Genomic DNA, 14,319 nt, shown 5'->3' on the forward strand with positions numbered 1-14,319 from the left:
TGCAGGGAGTGGCTTCCTTAAGTTAAGCACTGCCAAAGCATAGTGCTGCTTGCCTAAATTGTTTTTTTAGAGCTGCTTCAACTGCACCATCTTGTTTTCATTTCAGTGACTTGTCCTTATGCTGGTATGTGCAAAACACCTCAGTGTTCATTTTCGAAGTGTATGTACAAGACCACTGACAACATGCATGTGTGCACTGTGGCTTGACCATGGTGTTGCTCCATAGTCTAGGACAGTACTGGTATGATATCCAAGCTGAATTATTCTGCCAAAACCTATCCCTGAACACACATTTTAGGGGATGAATTCACTTTGAGACCATTTTGTTATTTTTATATATGTGTCATTGTGTCATTTTTATAAACGACACAATCCTGAGCTTCGTTTTATTTTACTCCTGTTACTTATAGGAGCTGCAGTTTATCCACAGAGACCAAATACTGCCCTATGACTCAAGCTCTTTCCCTTGGCTTGATGAAGAAATAGTCAGAGATTAGTGGAATAGTCTAAGAACAAAACCAAATATATAGACATATGTTTGTGTGAAACTTTTGAACAGTAAGTGGGTAAAAATAGTATTTACAAAATTTGAATGGACTAAAAAACCAATCCCCTTCAAAGCCTAAGTAAATTAGCTAAGTAAATACTGTAGTATAAAATGTTCTGCAATCTAAAAGGAACAGGAGCTGTCAACATAATCAGATTCTCACTGCTGAAGGCCCGGTACATACATGTGGCAGCATGTAGCTTAAGAGGATGGACAACAATCCTCAAAATAGTTTCTAGCCTCCCAGATTTGAAAAATATTGAAGCACTATTTTTTAACCTACAAGTACATAAAATCTGACAAATACAAACTCTCTACCTTGGTTGTTTGGACAACAGGATTAAGATCACTGTTACAGCCAGCCCACATGCTCCAAAGATAACAACTAAGAACCATGGAAACTCAATTGCTGAAACAACAGAACAAAAACATGTTAGCAGGAATCTGCATCGCTGTTGCATCTTTAATTTCAGCCTTCTTTTCTGCTGCCTGAGGATTCCAAAGTCATAAAACCTGATAGGAGAATTTTTGGTTACTTAAATATGAAAGTTCTGTGTTAAGCAGAAATAAAAATATCCTTTTGGTCTCAACAGTTTCCATATTTGTGAGTCCACTGAGACTCCTAGCAAAGACAGACTGAGTTTTTTAATATAAACAAGATCTTAGCACAGACAATATATGTAGCAAAACAAGCCACGAGGAACATTCTGCCTGCTTGGAACATGCTACTAGTAGTCCTGACAGCATATAATGCCGCAGACCATGTTACTGCTTGTTAGCCCAAGCTGAGAGAACATTATTAATAGCATGCTAAATCATAGACAAACTAGTCTTCTCTCACAGAAACTAAAATATGGTGGTGTTTCAGGCATCAGTTTTAGCCCTCTGCTCTCAGCTTTGATTTTGACTGGACATGTTTTCAGGCATGAGTATTTAAAGTCCTATTTGGATATGTCTATGTTAGGTCCCTAATTTAATGGAGAACCAGTAACTCCTTGTCATGTCAGTGAGATCTGTGAATGTCCAGCTGCTTCAAAAAGTTAGAATATTACATTTGAATTTAAATACTTAACTTTTAACATGGAAAATTTCAAATTTAATTCTGTGTTCCTAAGGGTAAAATACAAAACAAGTAAGAATAAATTTTGCCAGATCATCTTATGGTTTCTCAATTTTCCTTTGCAAATTTCCAACTTATGTCCCAATTCAGCAATGCAGTACATGGTGGAGAACTGATCCATCAAATCAGATCACTGTTGCTGTGTGAGATGTATAGATATGGATCAACTTGCAGAATCTGGGTTGTAGTGACTGAAGAAAACTGTGCTTGTATGATGGCCTTAGATTTTCATAGTATTTTAAATTTGTTCATATAAAACCTTGACAACTTAATGCAGTTCATACGAAAACCTTGACAAAATAATGCCACGTGGACAGAACATTAGCTGTTCATATAAATTAGGAATGAAAACTAGTAATACTAAGAGTTAAAAAGGCCAATCTAGCAAGATTCTGAAAGATAAGAGTTATGGATGGTTTTAACACCTCCACTAATACTCTGGAAAATTAAGTGAAGCAGCTTGTTAAAATAACTTGCTGAAGAGCTCATATTTTGAAGAGTTAATTTAGTAGCTCAGACCTGAGAATGCTTTAGGAAAAGGCACTGTCTCATTCTTTTATAGAAAAAATGTGGTGCTCAATGGCTGTTTCTTCTTCTATCTTTAATAGCACTTTAAAAACAAGTATGCTGTCCTTGATAGTATCGGGCAGATCAGAAAAGCACATCATTCTGGTAACAAACTTAGCCGGAAGTATAGCACAATTCTTCTCTTCACTACTGGAGTGCTCAGTTTACACAATGAAGTATGAGATTTAATTGTATTTTAGGCTCTATAGGATATGCAACAGCAGTTGTTATTTCTGATTCTTAAAGCTATCTGTATTTTTGCTCTCTGATGAGCTGGGAAAGTCTTGCTGAGTTTACTTCTGAACTTGTATATGGAATTTGTACACTCTCAATCTCACCAAATGATTTTCATGTAGTAGGCTGAATTATCAATCCATTCAAGCATACAACATCAAAGATAAGGAAAACCCCACCCCCACCCCAACACCCAAAAGACAAAAAGACAGCAATGGTTATAAAAACACTTTGCTGCACTTCACTTATTTACCTTCAGCACAATGAACAAATTCAACGCCTGTTTGAGAAAAAGATACATAAAGGATTTCACTGAACTCCCCAAATTTTTCGGAGGTACGTTGTCTTGATCTGACTCGTATCTCATAATCTCTTCCCATCCTCAGAGAGTACAGTGGAACCATTGTTGAGAGCCTGGGTTCTAACTGTAAAGACAGAAGGACTGTGATTTATTTGTTTGAGTTGTACTGGCAATTTTACACTGCTTCTTGATTTCAGAAATAAACATTTGAAGGCCTTTTTACTACTTGGAACTGTAAGGATACCATGAGAAGAGTTCAGAGAAAATTCACACCATTTACTTTTGACTTACTAGCCATCAGGCTTTGCTGTGATTCAGGGGACCAAAAGCAGAGAATCCAAGCTCTCTGTAAATACAGTCAGTGAAGAAAGGCAGCTGCTCCCAGTGAGATGGATGCGTTCGACCCCTTGACCAGACTGGCGGTGCTTTGGTGCAGGCTCCGGAAGAGGTAAAGGCCTGAGCCATAGCCGGGCCATGAACTCTTCTAGTTTCAATCTATTCTCCATCAGGAGTTCAGAAAGCAAGGGGGTCTACTCTGAACCTCGTGACTCAACGGGAGGATCTTCCTTACTCTTTGCATCTCCGGTCTCTGTGAATCATTCTAACTCGAGTGTAACTCAATTTTCCTTTGTATGATTCTTCCATGCAGTAATTAATAGAGTGAACTTTGCCATCGAACTTTTCGCACTTTTACAACATCATATTAAAACCACTTTTGCTAATACCTTTGTCGGTGAGTCCTTAAACATTCTAAATCATCCATTCACGACAAATTGGCTGTGGTGGGTTGGCCCTGACTGGGCGCCAGGTGCCCACCAAAGCCACTCTATCACTCCTCCTTCTCAGCTGGACAGGGGAGAGAAAATATAATGAAAAGTTTGTGGGTCAAGAAAAGGACAGGGAGAGATCATTCACCAATTACCATCACAGGCAAAACAGACTTGACTTGGGGAAATTAGTTTAATTTATTACCAAACAAATGGGAGTAGGGTAATGAGAAAAAAACCCAAATCTTAAAAACACCTTCCCCCCATCCCTCCCTTCTTCCTGGGCTTAACTTCACTCCTGAGTTCTCTACCTCCTCCCCCAGCGGCGCAGGGGGATGGGGAATGGGGGTTGCGGTCAGGTCATCACACGTTGTCTCTGCCGCTCCTTCCTCCTCAGAGGGAGGACTCCTCACACTCTTCCCCTGCTCCAGCATGGGGTCCCTCCCACAGGAGACAGTCCTCCACAAACTTCTCCATCGTGAGTCCTTCCCACAGGCTGCAGTTCTTCATGAACTGCTCCAGCATGGGTCCTTTCCACAGGGTGCAGTCCTTCAGGAACAGACTGCTCCAGCGTGGGTCCCCCATGGGGTCACAAGTCCTGCCAGTAAACCTGCTCCAGCGTGGGCTCGTCTCTCCACGGGTCCACAGGTCCTGCCAGGAGCCTGCTCCAGAGCGTGGGCTTCCCACAGGGTCACAGCCTCCTTCGGGCATCCACCTGCTCTGGTGTGGGGTCCTCCATGGGCTGCAGGTGGATATCTGCTCCACCATTAACCTCCATGGGCTGCAGGGGGACAGCCTGCCTCACCATGGTCTTCACCACGGGCTGCAGGGGAATCTCTGCTCTGGTGCCTGGAGCACCTCCTCCCCCTCTTTCTTCACTGACCTTGGTGTCTGCAGAGCTGTTCCTCTCATATATTCTCACTCCTCTCTCCCACTGCAATTGCCGTTGCCCAGAACTTTTTCCCCTTCTTAAATATGTTATCCCAGAGGCACTACTACCGTCGCTGATTGGGTTGGCCTTAGCCAGCAGTGGGTCTGTCTTGGAGCCAGCTGGCATTGACTCTGTCAGACATAGGGGAAACTTCTAGCAGCTTCTCACAGAAGCCACCCCTGTAGCCCCCCCGCTACCAAAACCTTGCCATGCAAACCCAATACATTGGCGTAGTCGGCAGGATCCTAACTCAGGATTTGTGACACCCAGTTACATGCCATAAGTAGGTGGTGTGAATACCTCCCACTGATCTTATCAAGTTGTAAAACCTTTTTACTGTTATAACACATTACTGACTTCACAATGCCAAAAACCTCATTGAAATAACATGGAAGTCTTAAAACTAGTGTAATATCCATTACAGAATTAATTTTAAGAAACAAAAATTATTTAAAGGCCTTCTAACCTGTATTGCATCTTACAAATGTATTTATTTGGGCAAGACTGCATAGCTCCCAAAATCTTCAGCTATATATAAGATGTGATAATGGAGACTCTGGGAGAGCTGGCATCAGATTGTTGGTCTTGAGACTTCTATATTAAGTATTAACTGCAACATACTTAGATACTGCTGCATATCAAACTATGTAGGAAGTCACATTGGAGGTCTTAATATGTGAAATCTCTCTTTTCTTCTATTCCTCCTCTAAGAATATGTATTTTTCTATTCTATTCTATTTTAGCTCCAACAGCCCAACACAAGTACATAAAAATAAGGAAAATGCACAAAATAGAAATGCACATGGCAGATGTTATATTCTACTTTTACTTCAGAATCAAGTATAATACTGGCAAAACTCATCATGGGCTAAGAATTAAAACACCTGGAAAACAACAGCCATTGGGGATTTGAAAGAAGCTTGAACAATACAATCCTATAATCAGTGTAGCTGCATAATCTAAACTTGAGAACATTCTGTTGGTAGCTACGATCTGTGGAGTTCTCATGATCCCTGGTGGATCCAGACTCAAGTGTTCTGAGAACTAACCAGTCAGATTTTGGAGGAGGCAGTGATCCCAGACAGACTGCTTTTCTCTGTTGAGCACAAGATCCTGGAGAACCATCGCTCTACATCACAGAGGTTTTTAACATTTAATTTTTTTAACATTTAATTTTTTTTTTTCTGAAACAATTAGTGGAAATTCTTAGGAGAGGGATGCTGGACCACACAAAATTTTATGTACCCCAAATAATGGTGGCACTTGGAAAAGGCAGTATGCAGGCCAAAATAGAGCCCTGAAAAATATAAAGTAGAATTTATGTAGTTGTACACTTGAAATTGCGAGTTGCTAAAGAGCAGATAATTGATTAATGGGCAGGATGTCTCTAGTCCATCAATGGACTAACAAAACTTTATGTAAGACACCTGGATAGAGCAAGATGTATAGACTGGGGAAGGTATAGCATGAACCGAATAGATGAATAGCGTTTGTGATATGAATTAAATTAATTAAAAACCATATGAGAGACACATGATAGAAGATAACTAATAAAATGCATGACAGCATATAGAAAACTCATTTAAAGTATGTGAAGGGGAGCTTGGAACCAGACCGCTGGGTTGCTGGACTTACTGCAGGCTGTTCAGTTAGTGTACACAGAGTGATGCTTGTGATTGCCATACTAGAGAGACATGTGAAAAAACTGCTGTCATGCTGAGCTGTGTGACTGTGCTGCCTGTATGAGTCTGGCCCTGTAAGAGGGAGTTAACGCAGACTGGAGCAACTGTTTGTCACTAGTCAGCTGGAGCCCCTGGGATGCTGAGAGTGCTCTCTGGGACAGGGGCACCAGAGGCAGAGGCTGGCCCAGGCACCACAGGCAACACAGAAACCAAGGCAATGTCTTTCACCAACTTTAACAGAAAAATAGTGAAAACTGGGAGATGGGCAGTACCGGGGAAAGGTTCAGAGGTACCCTGGGGAAGGCATAGCACAGGGTCGGGCACCCATACAACACAGTATACCACATGGAGATATTAGGCTGTATATCTAATGCAGTGCAGGGAGATGAGGTTCGCTCCCCCAAACTAGTAAGCCCTGTATCTCTGCCACAGTGCTGTATGGACACAACGATGGTGTTCAGCTCTGGAGTTAGTACTCCATGCTTCCTTGCCCTAAGTGCACTTCACTGCAGTGTGAAATGGACCTTTTCCAGCAGAAATTCAACAAGATAATGAGAGCCAGCAGAGTCCTCCCTGGTCTAGCCCTCTTCACTGAGGACTGAGCTGTGATCACCAATTTCATCCCATGTCAGGTGGATCTGGGCCTGTTGCTTTTTTTTTTTTAATAAGTAAGTCAAAAGATCAGCCTAATTTAAAATACAATAAATAATAACTAAAGAAAAATTAGACTTTCAAGATTCCCTATAATGCATACATTTTTAGGCACATCATAGTTAAACACTTCACTACTAAGTCATCATTCTTCACTACTGCTCAGATGATGTGTGTTTTCACACCTTATTTGAAAAACACAGCAGCCTCACAAGGTCTGTATAGCTATTGCTAGTCATGACTAGTAAACTTGAATAGACATAAGAGGGGACAGAATTTTAGTCTAGTGAATGTAATGGGCAACACTTCAAGATAAGAGTAGAATTTTAAAAAGATACCCAGCAAGGAGCTACTAACAATGATGAAAATTTTTCAAACTGTGAGCCAGGTTAAATTTGGCTCTGTCTCATGAACGCTTACTATATGAGGGTGGGGATTTTATTGTTTTTAGGAAGTTTCTCAGAAAATAATTCTGATCCTCTTATCACTATGACTTATTGTTATAACACTTTACTAACTAATGTTTTAGTCCTCTCTCAAGTCATAAGTTATCTATTTTCAGTTAGTAAATGGATTGAAAAAAATGAATGATATACATGAAAAATCAAAGTTCATCCCAAAACCTCTAAAAAAATTACAAACAAGTCTCAATAAGGGGGAGAACTTAGTGCAATTTAAGTACTATAAATTCATTTTTGTATCAATTATATGTACAAAGCATTATGATATATTTAAGCAAAGATTATCCTTTGTGCATAAAACTAGTAATAACAGTATAACTGGACATCTCTCTCTTTACTTCTTCAACACTCATTACAGAAGATATTTGTAGCAAAGAATGCAAAGAGTGAAATTGTTGCTCCAATGCTGTTATTAGGAGTTTTGCAATTGTCTCAGCCCAGACCAAGATTTTGTTCAAAAAATTCTCTTTTGTGCTCTAACTGATAGTGTCTCAGGGAATTATGCCATGTTTGTGCTTTTAAGCTGAAAGGCACAATAACATACAATACATACAGCTGCAGTACAACATAATCTATAGTGCTATTTTTCTTGAGGCAAGTATAGTATTCAGCAATTCCTTATCTGTTTTCTGAACTGAACTTCAAACCTTTGCTCTCCTGAGAAGAACTATTCTCAAGGCATGCTGGAATTATTGATGGTACTGGAGCAAGAACAAAGCTTTATTAGGGTATTTATATGATTGATACCTAAAGGCTTTTAAAAAATCAAAACTGTGCATTTTAAAAGAGGTATCTATATTGCCGCCTGCTTTTGTAAATCCCATACTCTGCATATTTTCAAGTTCTTAAGGAGTATTGATTTACTGCCTAAACTTAACTCATTTCGTAGGCTTTAAAATATAGAAACTATACAGTAAGTGTAGCTTAAACCAGTATAGAAAGAAATTCAGACAAGTATTAGGAAAAAGTTATAGACATTATAGGCCTGTTTGGCTGTAGAGTTACTAATAAGGAGTAGGTTAAACAGAAAATGCTAACATTGAGAAGGATCAGAGGTGAGGAAGGGTCCAAGGTCTTTCACAGATGAAGGCCAACCAACCAACTTGACTATGTTTCAGTTGGTAAATTTGCCTTATGTAGATTAAGACAAATTCATAAAAGTATTATCTGCCTTCCTTCTGTCAGTTAACTCACTTCATATTAATAAGGAAGTAAAGGAAGGGTTCTGCTCTGAAATGATGTTCTTACTGAACATCATTTGAAATGAACTGGTATTCAGGAAGAAGTCTCCATATGCAAATATTCCATGACACACTGGCACTTAGCCTATGCATTCAGGTAATCTGGGTGCAATTTTTTCCCCATAACAGGAAAACCAACTACATGTGAAGTTAGTAATTCTCAAAAGAAAATTTAAAAGATTTGGAGTATAAACATTTTATATTTTCATGGACTATCCATATAGTCACAAATTTAACATTGCTGTCTGGTATGAAATCTGTATGTCTTCTCTATGTTGCATTGGTTTTACTTGCTTATTGTATCAAATTTTATATAACTCAAAGCGTTTCTTATTTTTTTAATCTATTGAAACGATAGGAACGAGAGGAAACGGCCTCAAGCTGCACCAGGGGAAGTTTAGGCTGGATATTAGGAAAAACTTCTTCACCAAAAGGGTAGTCAGGCATTGGAACAGGCTGCCCAGGGAAGTGGTTGTGTCTCCATCCCTGGAGGTATTTAAAAGAAAGAAGGGTAGACGTGGTGCTCAAGGACATGGTTTAGTAGTGGACTTGGCAGTGATAGGTTAACGGTTGGACTCGATGATCTTAAGGGTCTTTTCCAACCTTAATGATTCTATGATTCTATAATATTTATAAATATTAGAACTTTACAGGTACCCTGAAAAATCTGGACTGACACAGTGACATTTTCCAACCATAATATTCCTGCTCCAACTACTAAAAATACTATGCACTGTTTCAAATAGCTGAGGTTTAGGAAAACAATAGAGAAATATTTTATCCTTGAAAAAACTTGTATATATGTGACTATTGCTATACTTCCTAATCTAACACAGGGATTTCAGGGTCTCTTATTATCTTGCATGCCAACTATCTTGACACATAAAGTTACAATGTTTGCCAAAAAACTTCAGAAGAATATGGGCATATTGTTTAAGACTTAAGGCATCATCTAGTTAGCAATTACAAACCTGTTGCTTTTCATAACAGTAAAAAAAAGTGTTAGTAACAGAACAAGCCTGCACTGTACTATGACTATTATATAATAAATATTTGCTTCATACCTCCTTCCATTTTGTCTCATTAACTTCTTTGTACTGCAATTCATACTCCAGAGTAATCCATCCCTTCTGAACATCTGCTGTTGGTGGTGGATCCCATCTTACCTGGATATCCCCATGGATCCCAGTCTGACTAGTATTTAGCAGAGTCCAGTTAAGGTGGACAGGGGGATCAGGTAGTACTGTTTAAACAGAGTATTTGGAATAAAACAGCCAGTTTTCAATGTGAAATGACCATTCTTACTACACGCTGTTAAATGATTTCAGGACTAAAAAAGCATAATAACCACACATTTGCTGATTAAAATCTAAACCTATGAATCAATGAAAAAGTCACTACAAGTTTGGTAACAAGAAGGCACCCTGCCATTGGTGGTAGACATGCTCTGCATAAATCTTACCTGAATGACTAATAAAGATGACTAAGAATGTATTACCTATTACACTACATTTTCCAATAGCAGCTTATAAAACACTGAGACATAAACAGTTCTCCATCAAAACTTAAATTTAGAGTTCTCACTATTAATAAAAACAATAATTGGAGTAACACAGAAAGAAAAAAATTAAAAATTAAAAATTTAATAACTACTTCAGAAATAATGTAGAAATACATTGAAAAACTATGGCAGTTGAAAAATTATTCTAATTTTGCTCAGCTGAAGAAAAGGGAAGAGTAGGTATTCTAGTTACTTGCAGGAATAAAGTGTTAATTGCATATACATACACCACTACTCTGAACAAGCAATAATGTCTGGAAACTCCCAGACAGTCACAATTCATATCACAATAAATATAAATTCTAGCTTAGAAATGCTAAACATCCTGATTCTGCAGATTAGTGTTGATTCAGGAACAAAAACCTATTTGGTTCCAGAACTTTGCAGAATCAAGATTTTAATGCCATCCTTGCTCACACTGAACAAGGGGATGTAGCATCCATTAGAAAGGGCTCAGAGTGACAGCAAAGGCAAACTCATCTGCAGACATTTGAGAGACCACTGGTATTCATAAAGAGAAACCACGTATTTGCTTTTATCCTTTTAGCTTTCTTCCAACCTGGGCAATATTTTCTGGTGTGGATCACATTACACGTTACAAAACCAAATCCCTTCCTATATATCGTATTTTTTAGAAACTAACCTTTCTGAGAGGGAGAATTTAAATACAGTATGAATAATATGAAAGCTTATAGAATCACACCTATTGTGGTATAAAAATATAGAGGTAAAATGCATAATGGAAGCATACCTATTTCATCAACGCTGAAACATTTTTCATCAAATACTTCATCTTTATTGGCAAGTTTAACACAATACGGTATCCAAATAGAGGTGTAGGATGTGTTGAAATAACAGCTATTTTCTCCTGCAGTGATATAATCAGGGCATTCTTTCCAGTCTTCATCATTCCTAGAATGACAACAAAAATATAATATACATGAGAGAGAGATTTATAGATCTTACAAGGTACAAATTATAGATGTTACAAGACATGTTGTTGATAAGTCATAACTTCTATGGAAGTGAGAAATACATGTCAATATTTATTGTGACTTAGAATGAAGCCAAACTACTATCCAAGCAATCTGCATAAATGTGTTTAGGTTCTCATGTACTGGTAGTGGCATTTCTGTGCTTTGGATGGTGTTTCCAAAAGATCAGTCAGAGAGCACATCTTGTCATGCTGGTAGGTGCTAATGACTACCAGCAAGCACAAAGGTAAATTTGATATGCATTTAAGCAACTGTTGTTCAGGCAAAATTAAATTGCAATAAGATGGCCATCTACATAATGAGATCTGAAACACTGAAAGCCAGTCCTTAAGGCAGATCAGTACTGCACCACCTGCAATGCCAAGGACAGGGGAGTGCTTTGCCCTGGAGAGCTGAATTGGGATGTAGGCACTGAAGCACTGATCACTCACACTGGAAAGTGCCTGAGGGTGAATGCTGCAGGAGACCTGGCACAAACCAACCCAGGACTTCAGGATGTGAAAGAAGGGAAGAGAAATACAGCACCGTGAGTGAGGAAGGGCTAAATTCCTTGGGATACAGAACTTCTAAAACACAGGCTTGGAACTACTAGCAAGAAACCCCTTATGTTTTTCCATTCTGACTTTGTTCAAAAATTCATAAATGTTCTTTGTAAATAAAAGAATTGCATCAGGAAATATCACATTCATATATTTCATTTCATCTTTTAAAAAAGACAAACCAGCAGTTATAAAGAGTGGCATGAATTCTCAGACTGAGAAACACTGCTACTTGTGTAGGGTCATTTTCATACGGCCAAGCTGAAACTATGCATCAGGTCCAAAACCAAAGAAGTCTTCAGTAAAGCAAAATGGGAACAACCAGATTATTAGAAATATTCTACAGGAAAAGTGACAGACATTTATTCAGTATTTCTGAAGTCACTTTAGAGAAACAAATCTCATAGCGAACAGATCTGCTGTTGCTGTTCTTTATCTCAGTACTCTCTTCAGCCCAAATATAGAGCGAATAGGGATCTTTTCAAAAATTACAGTCTTGGTTTGTTAAAAATACACCGTAAATGCCTTTTCTTACTAAGAGTCATTCAAGCTGTACAGAAGGAGGATTAAGCTAAACCAATTATGCCAAGTGCAGCCTTCAATACTGGAGTGGGTGCTTAAGAAGTAAAAAGGCAGATGCTACATAAATTGAGTAAGAAGCATTTCTGCCACTAAGCACAGGTCTTGTGCTTAGCTGATGAGACCAGACACTTTTCTAAAGGAAATGCTGTAGCTCTGCCAGGGTCAGGACTTGATAAAGGTGTACGCAGTTAGACACCATGGTTTGTGTTAAGCAGGAGACTGGGTTAGGTGATATAGTTCAGTCCTGAGCCTTATATGTTGCTTGCACATTAAAACAGAAATATTTTTCCAATGTTCAATGTTCAATTCACATCTTTTATTGCAGTATACTAATTTCTGGGGCAAAGATGAAATGTTCAACATATGTGGTACTGCTTTATTGTAGAGTTTAATTAATTTTTATAGTTTTTTATAGTTTGTACTCTCTTGATGCATGCCACTGACAACTGTCAAGTAAACATTTACACTTAAATAGTGGTTTTAACTTGGACCCCTATATTTCTGAGAGGTCTCGGAAAAGTAAGAAATCAAGCTTTGCCATTAAGCTTAAGTTTGCTAAGCAAATGTATCATCACCAGTAGAAAGCGTCTGTAGATCAAAAAGGTTGAAACATTAGATGGAACAGAAACTCACATCCTCTTATTCCTGTGAACAAAGGGCCTGTTTTCCTTAATAGCCATTACTGGTAATGTCTATGTCCCCTTTCAGGCTAATCATTGTAACAACCTGAAAATTACAAGAGCTTAAGTGGAATGTGAATCAGAATTGAACAGGGCTCAATGAAACATAATCCCCAGTCTCAGAGCAACCTTTTTACCTGGACCTGCACATTCAGACAATCTAGCAATTGATCAATGGAAGTTCTAGAAAACTTTAATAAAAAATTGAAAGGGGCTTGTATCCAAACTCCACATCTGAGCACAGATATAAGGAATCTCACAGTTGCATATTAGGTTGATAAGGAATAAACTGAAGTTCCCTATTAAAAACTCCTTTCCCAAGCCATACAGTATTCAGTTTTGGATTCTGCAACCTGGACCTAAATTTAATAAGAATGTGTTCTTAATTACTTAATTACAAATAATGCTTGTCACTGCAAAATGCTTGATAATTAACAACAAATTTTTACATTGAAAAATATGTACTTAAACCACAGTTTTATGCCCTTAAAAACAGTATGGTTCGCATCATAGCAAAAAATTAACAGCAACGAGCTAACAGGCATATCAAAGCATGTGACTTGTCTCTCTTTTCCTCTTTTTTTGGTTGTTTCCATATTATTACCTTTTCATGTACAATAGTTGTATTGTCCCTGGAGCAGTGAGGTTATAAAAATTTCCATCAGTCCAATAACATGAAAATGTCTCCAGTTCAGGTGATCTGCACTTGCTGATTTGTGGCCACTGCAAAAGGTCTGTCAAGAAAAATGGCAGGGGACAGGAGACACATTAAACAAATCCATAAGCCAGACTAACATGGTGTTAAAATGAAACTCAGCATTTTTTTATGAGTAATTAACTTTCCTTCCAATTGCTTACGTACAACGAGGCAAGATTTACATTCTTACATGCATAAACGTAGATGACTATACCTGTAGAAAGCCAAATTTGAAAGATGGGTCAAGCTCTCTTTTGTGCAGTGTGGAAATGTTAGTATCACAGCCTGACACATAGCATGGGGATATGCCAGCACTGTAGCTGCAGTTCAGTACAGATATATCTGAATTAGCCCTGCACTTGCTTTAAAGAAAATGTGGTACTGCAGAGCTCAGTATTAGACTAACCACAGCTTAGCATTTACCCAGCTGAGCAGTTTTGTAATGTGTCTACTCATCAGAGTAGCTACCTTGAACTCAGTTCAAGTTTGTGTATACTACATTGTGTAGATATAACCTTGCTCTGAGAGAGATAAGTGCAGCTCTAAGCATGTGCCTGTTCTGCCACATGCTGCTTCTATATTCATAATTTATGTTCTTTGTCAAAACTGAAATGATGTAGGGCCATGAAATGACTGGTACAATTAGTCACCCTCGTCAATCCTTGAGAGAAAAATAAAAACAAAAGTTGCAGGTATGATTCACTGCTTTCAAAGTAAGTACTTAACTTTTTCCTGATTTTTAAGGGTCTAATGAAGCAGTCAT

At 38.4% G+C, this 14,319-nt stretch overlaps 1 protein-coding gene across 2 annotated transcripts in view; it reads right to left on the bottom strand.

Annotated features, from left to right (window-relative positions):
- The window catches only part of LOC309601881 (growth hormone receptor-like), a 164,330-nt gene that overhangs the window by 4,900 nt on the left and 145,111 nt on the right, over positions 1-14,319 (bottom strand). For both annotated transcript variants that reach the window (XM_082335124.1, XM_082335125.1), the window contains exons 4-8: positions 13,464-13,593; positions 10,815-10,975; positions 9,567-9,745; positions 2,722-2,893; positions 866-956 (exon numbers count right to left, since the gene is read on the bottom strand). In XM_082335124.1, coding sequence (XP_082191250.1) covers positions 866-956; positions 2,722-2,893; positions 9,567-9,745; positions 10,815-10,975; positions 13,464-13,593 — 733 coding nt within the window. The remainder of the gene's footprint in view (positions 1-865; positions 957-2,721; positions 2,894-9,566; positions 9,746-10,814; positions 10,976-13,463; positions 13,594-14,319) is intronic.

The sequence above is a fragment of the Platalea leucorodia genome, assembly GCF_965183815.1.
Source record: "Platalea leucorodia genome assembly, chromosome: W".
Taxonomy (NCBI): Eukaryota; Metazoa; Chordata; class Aves; order Pelecaniformes; family Threskiornithidae; genus Platalea; species Platalea leucorodia.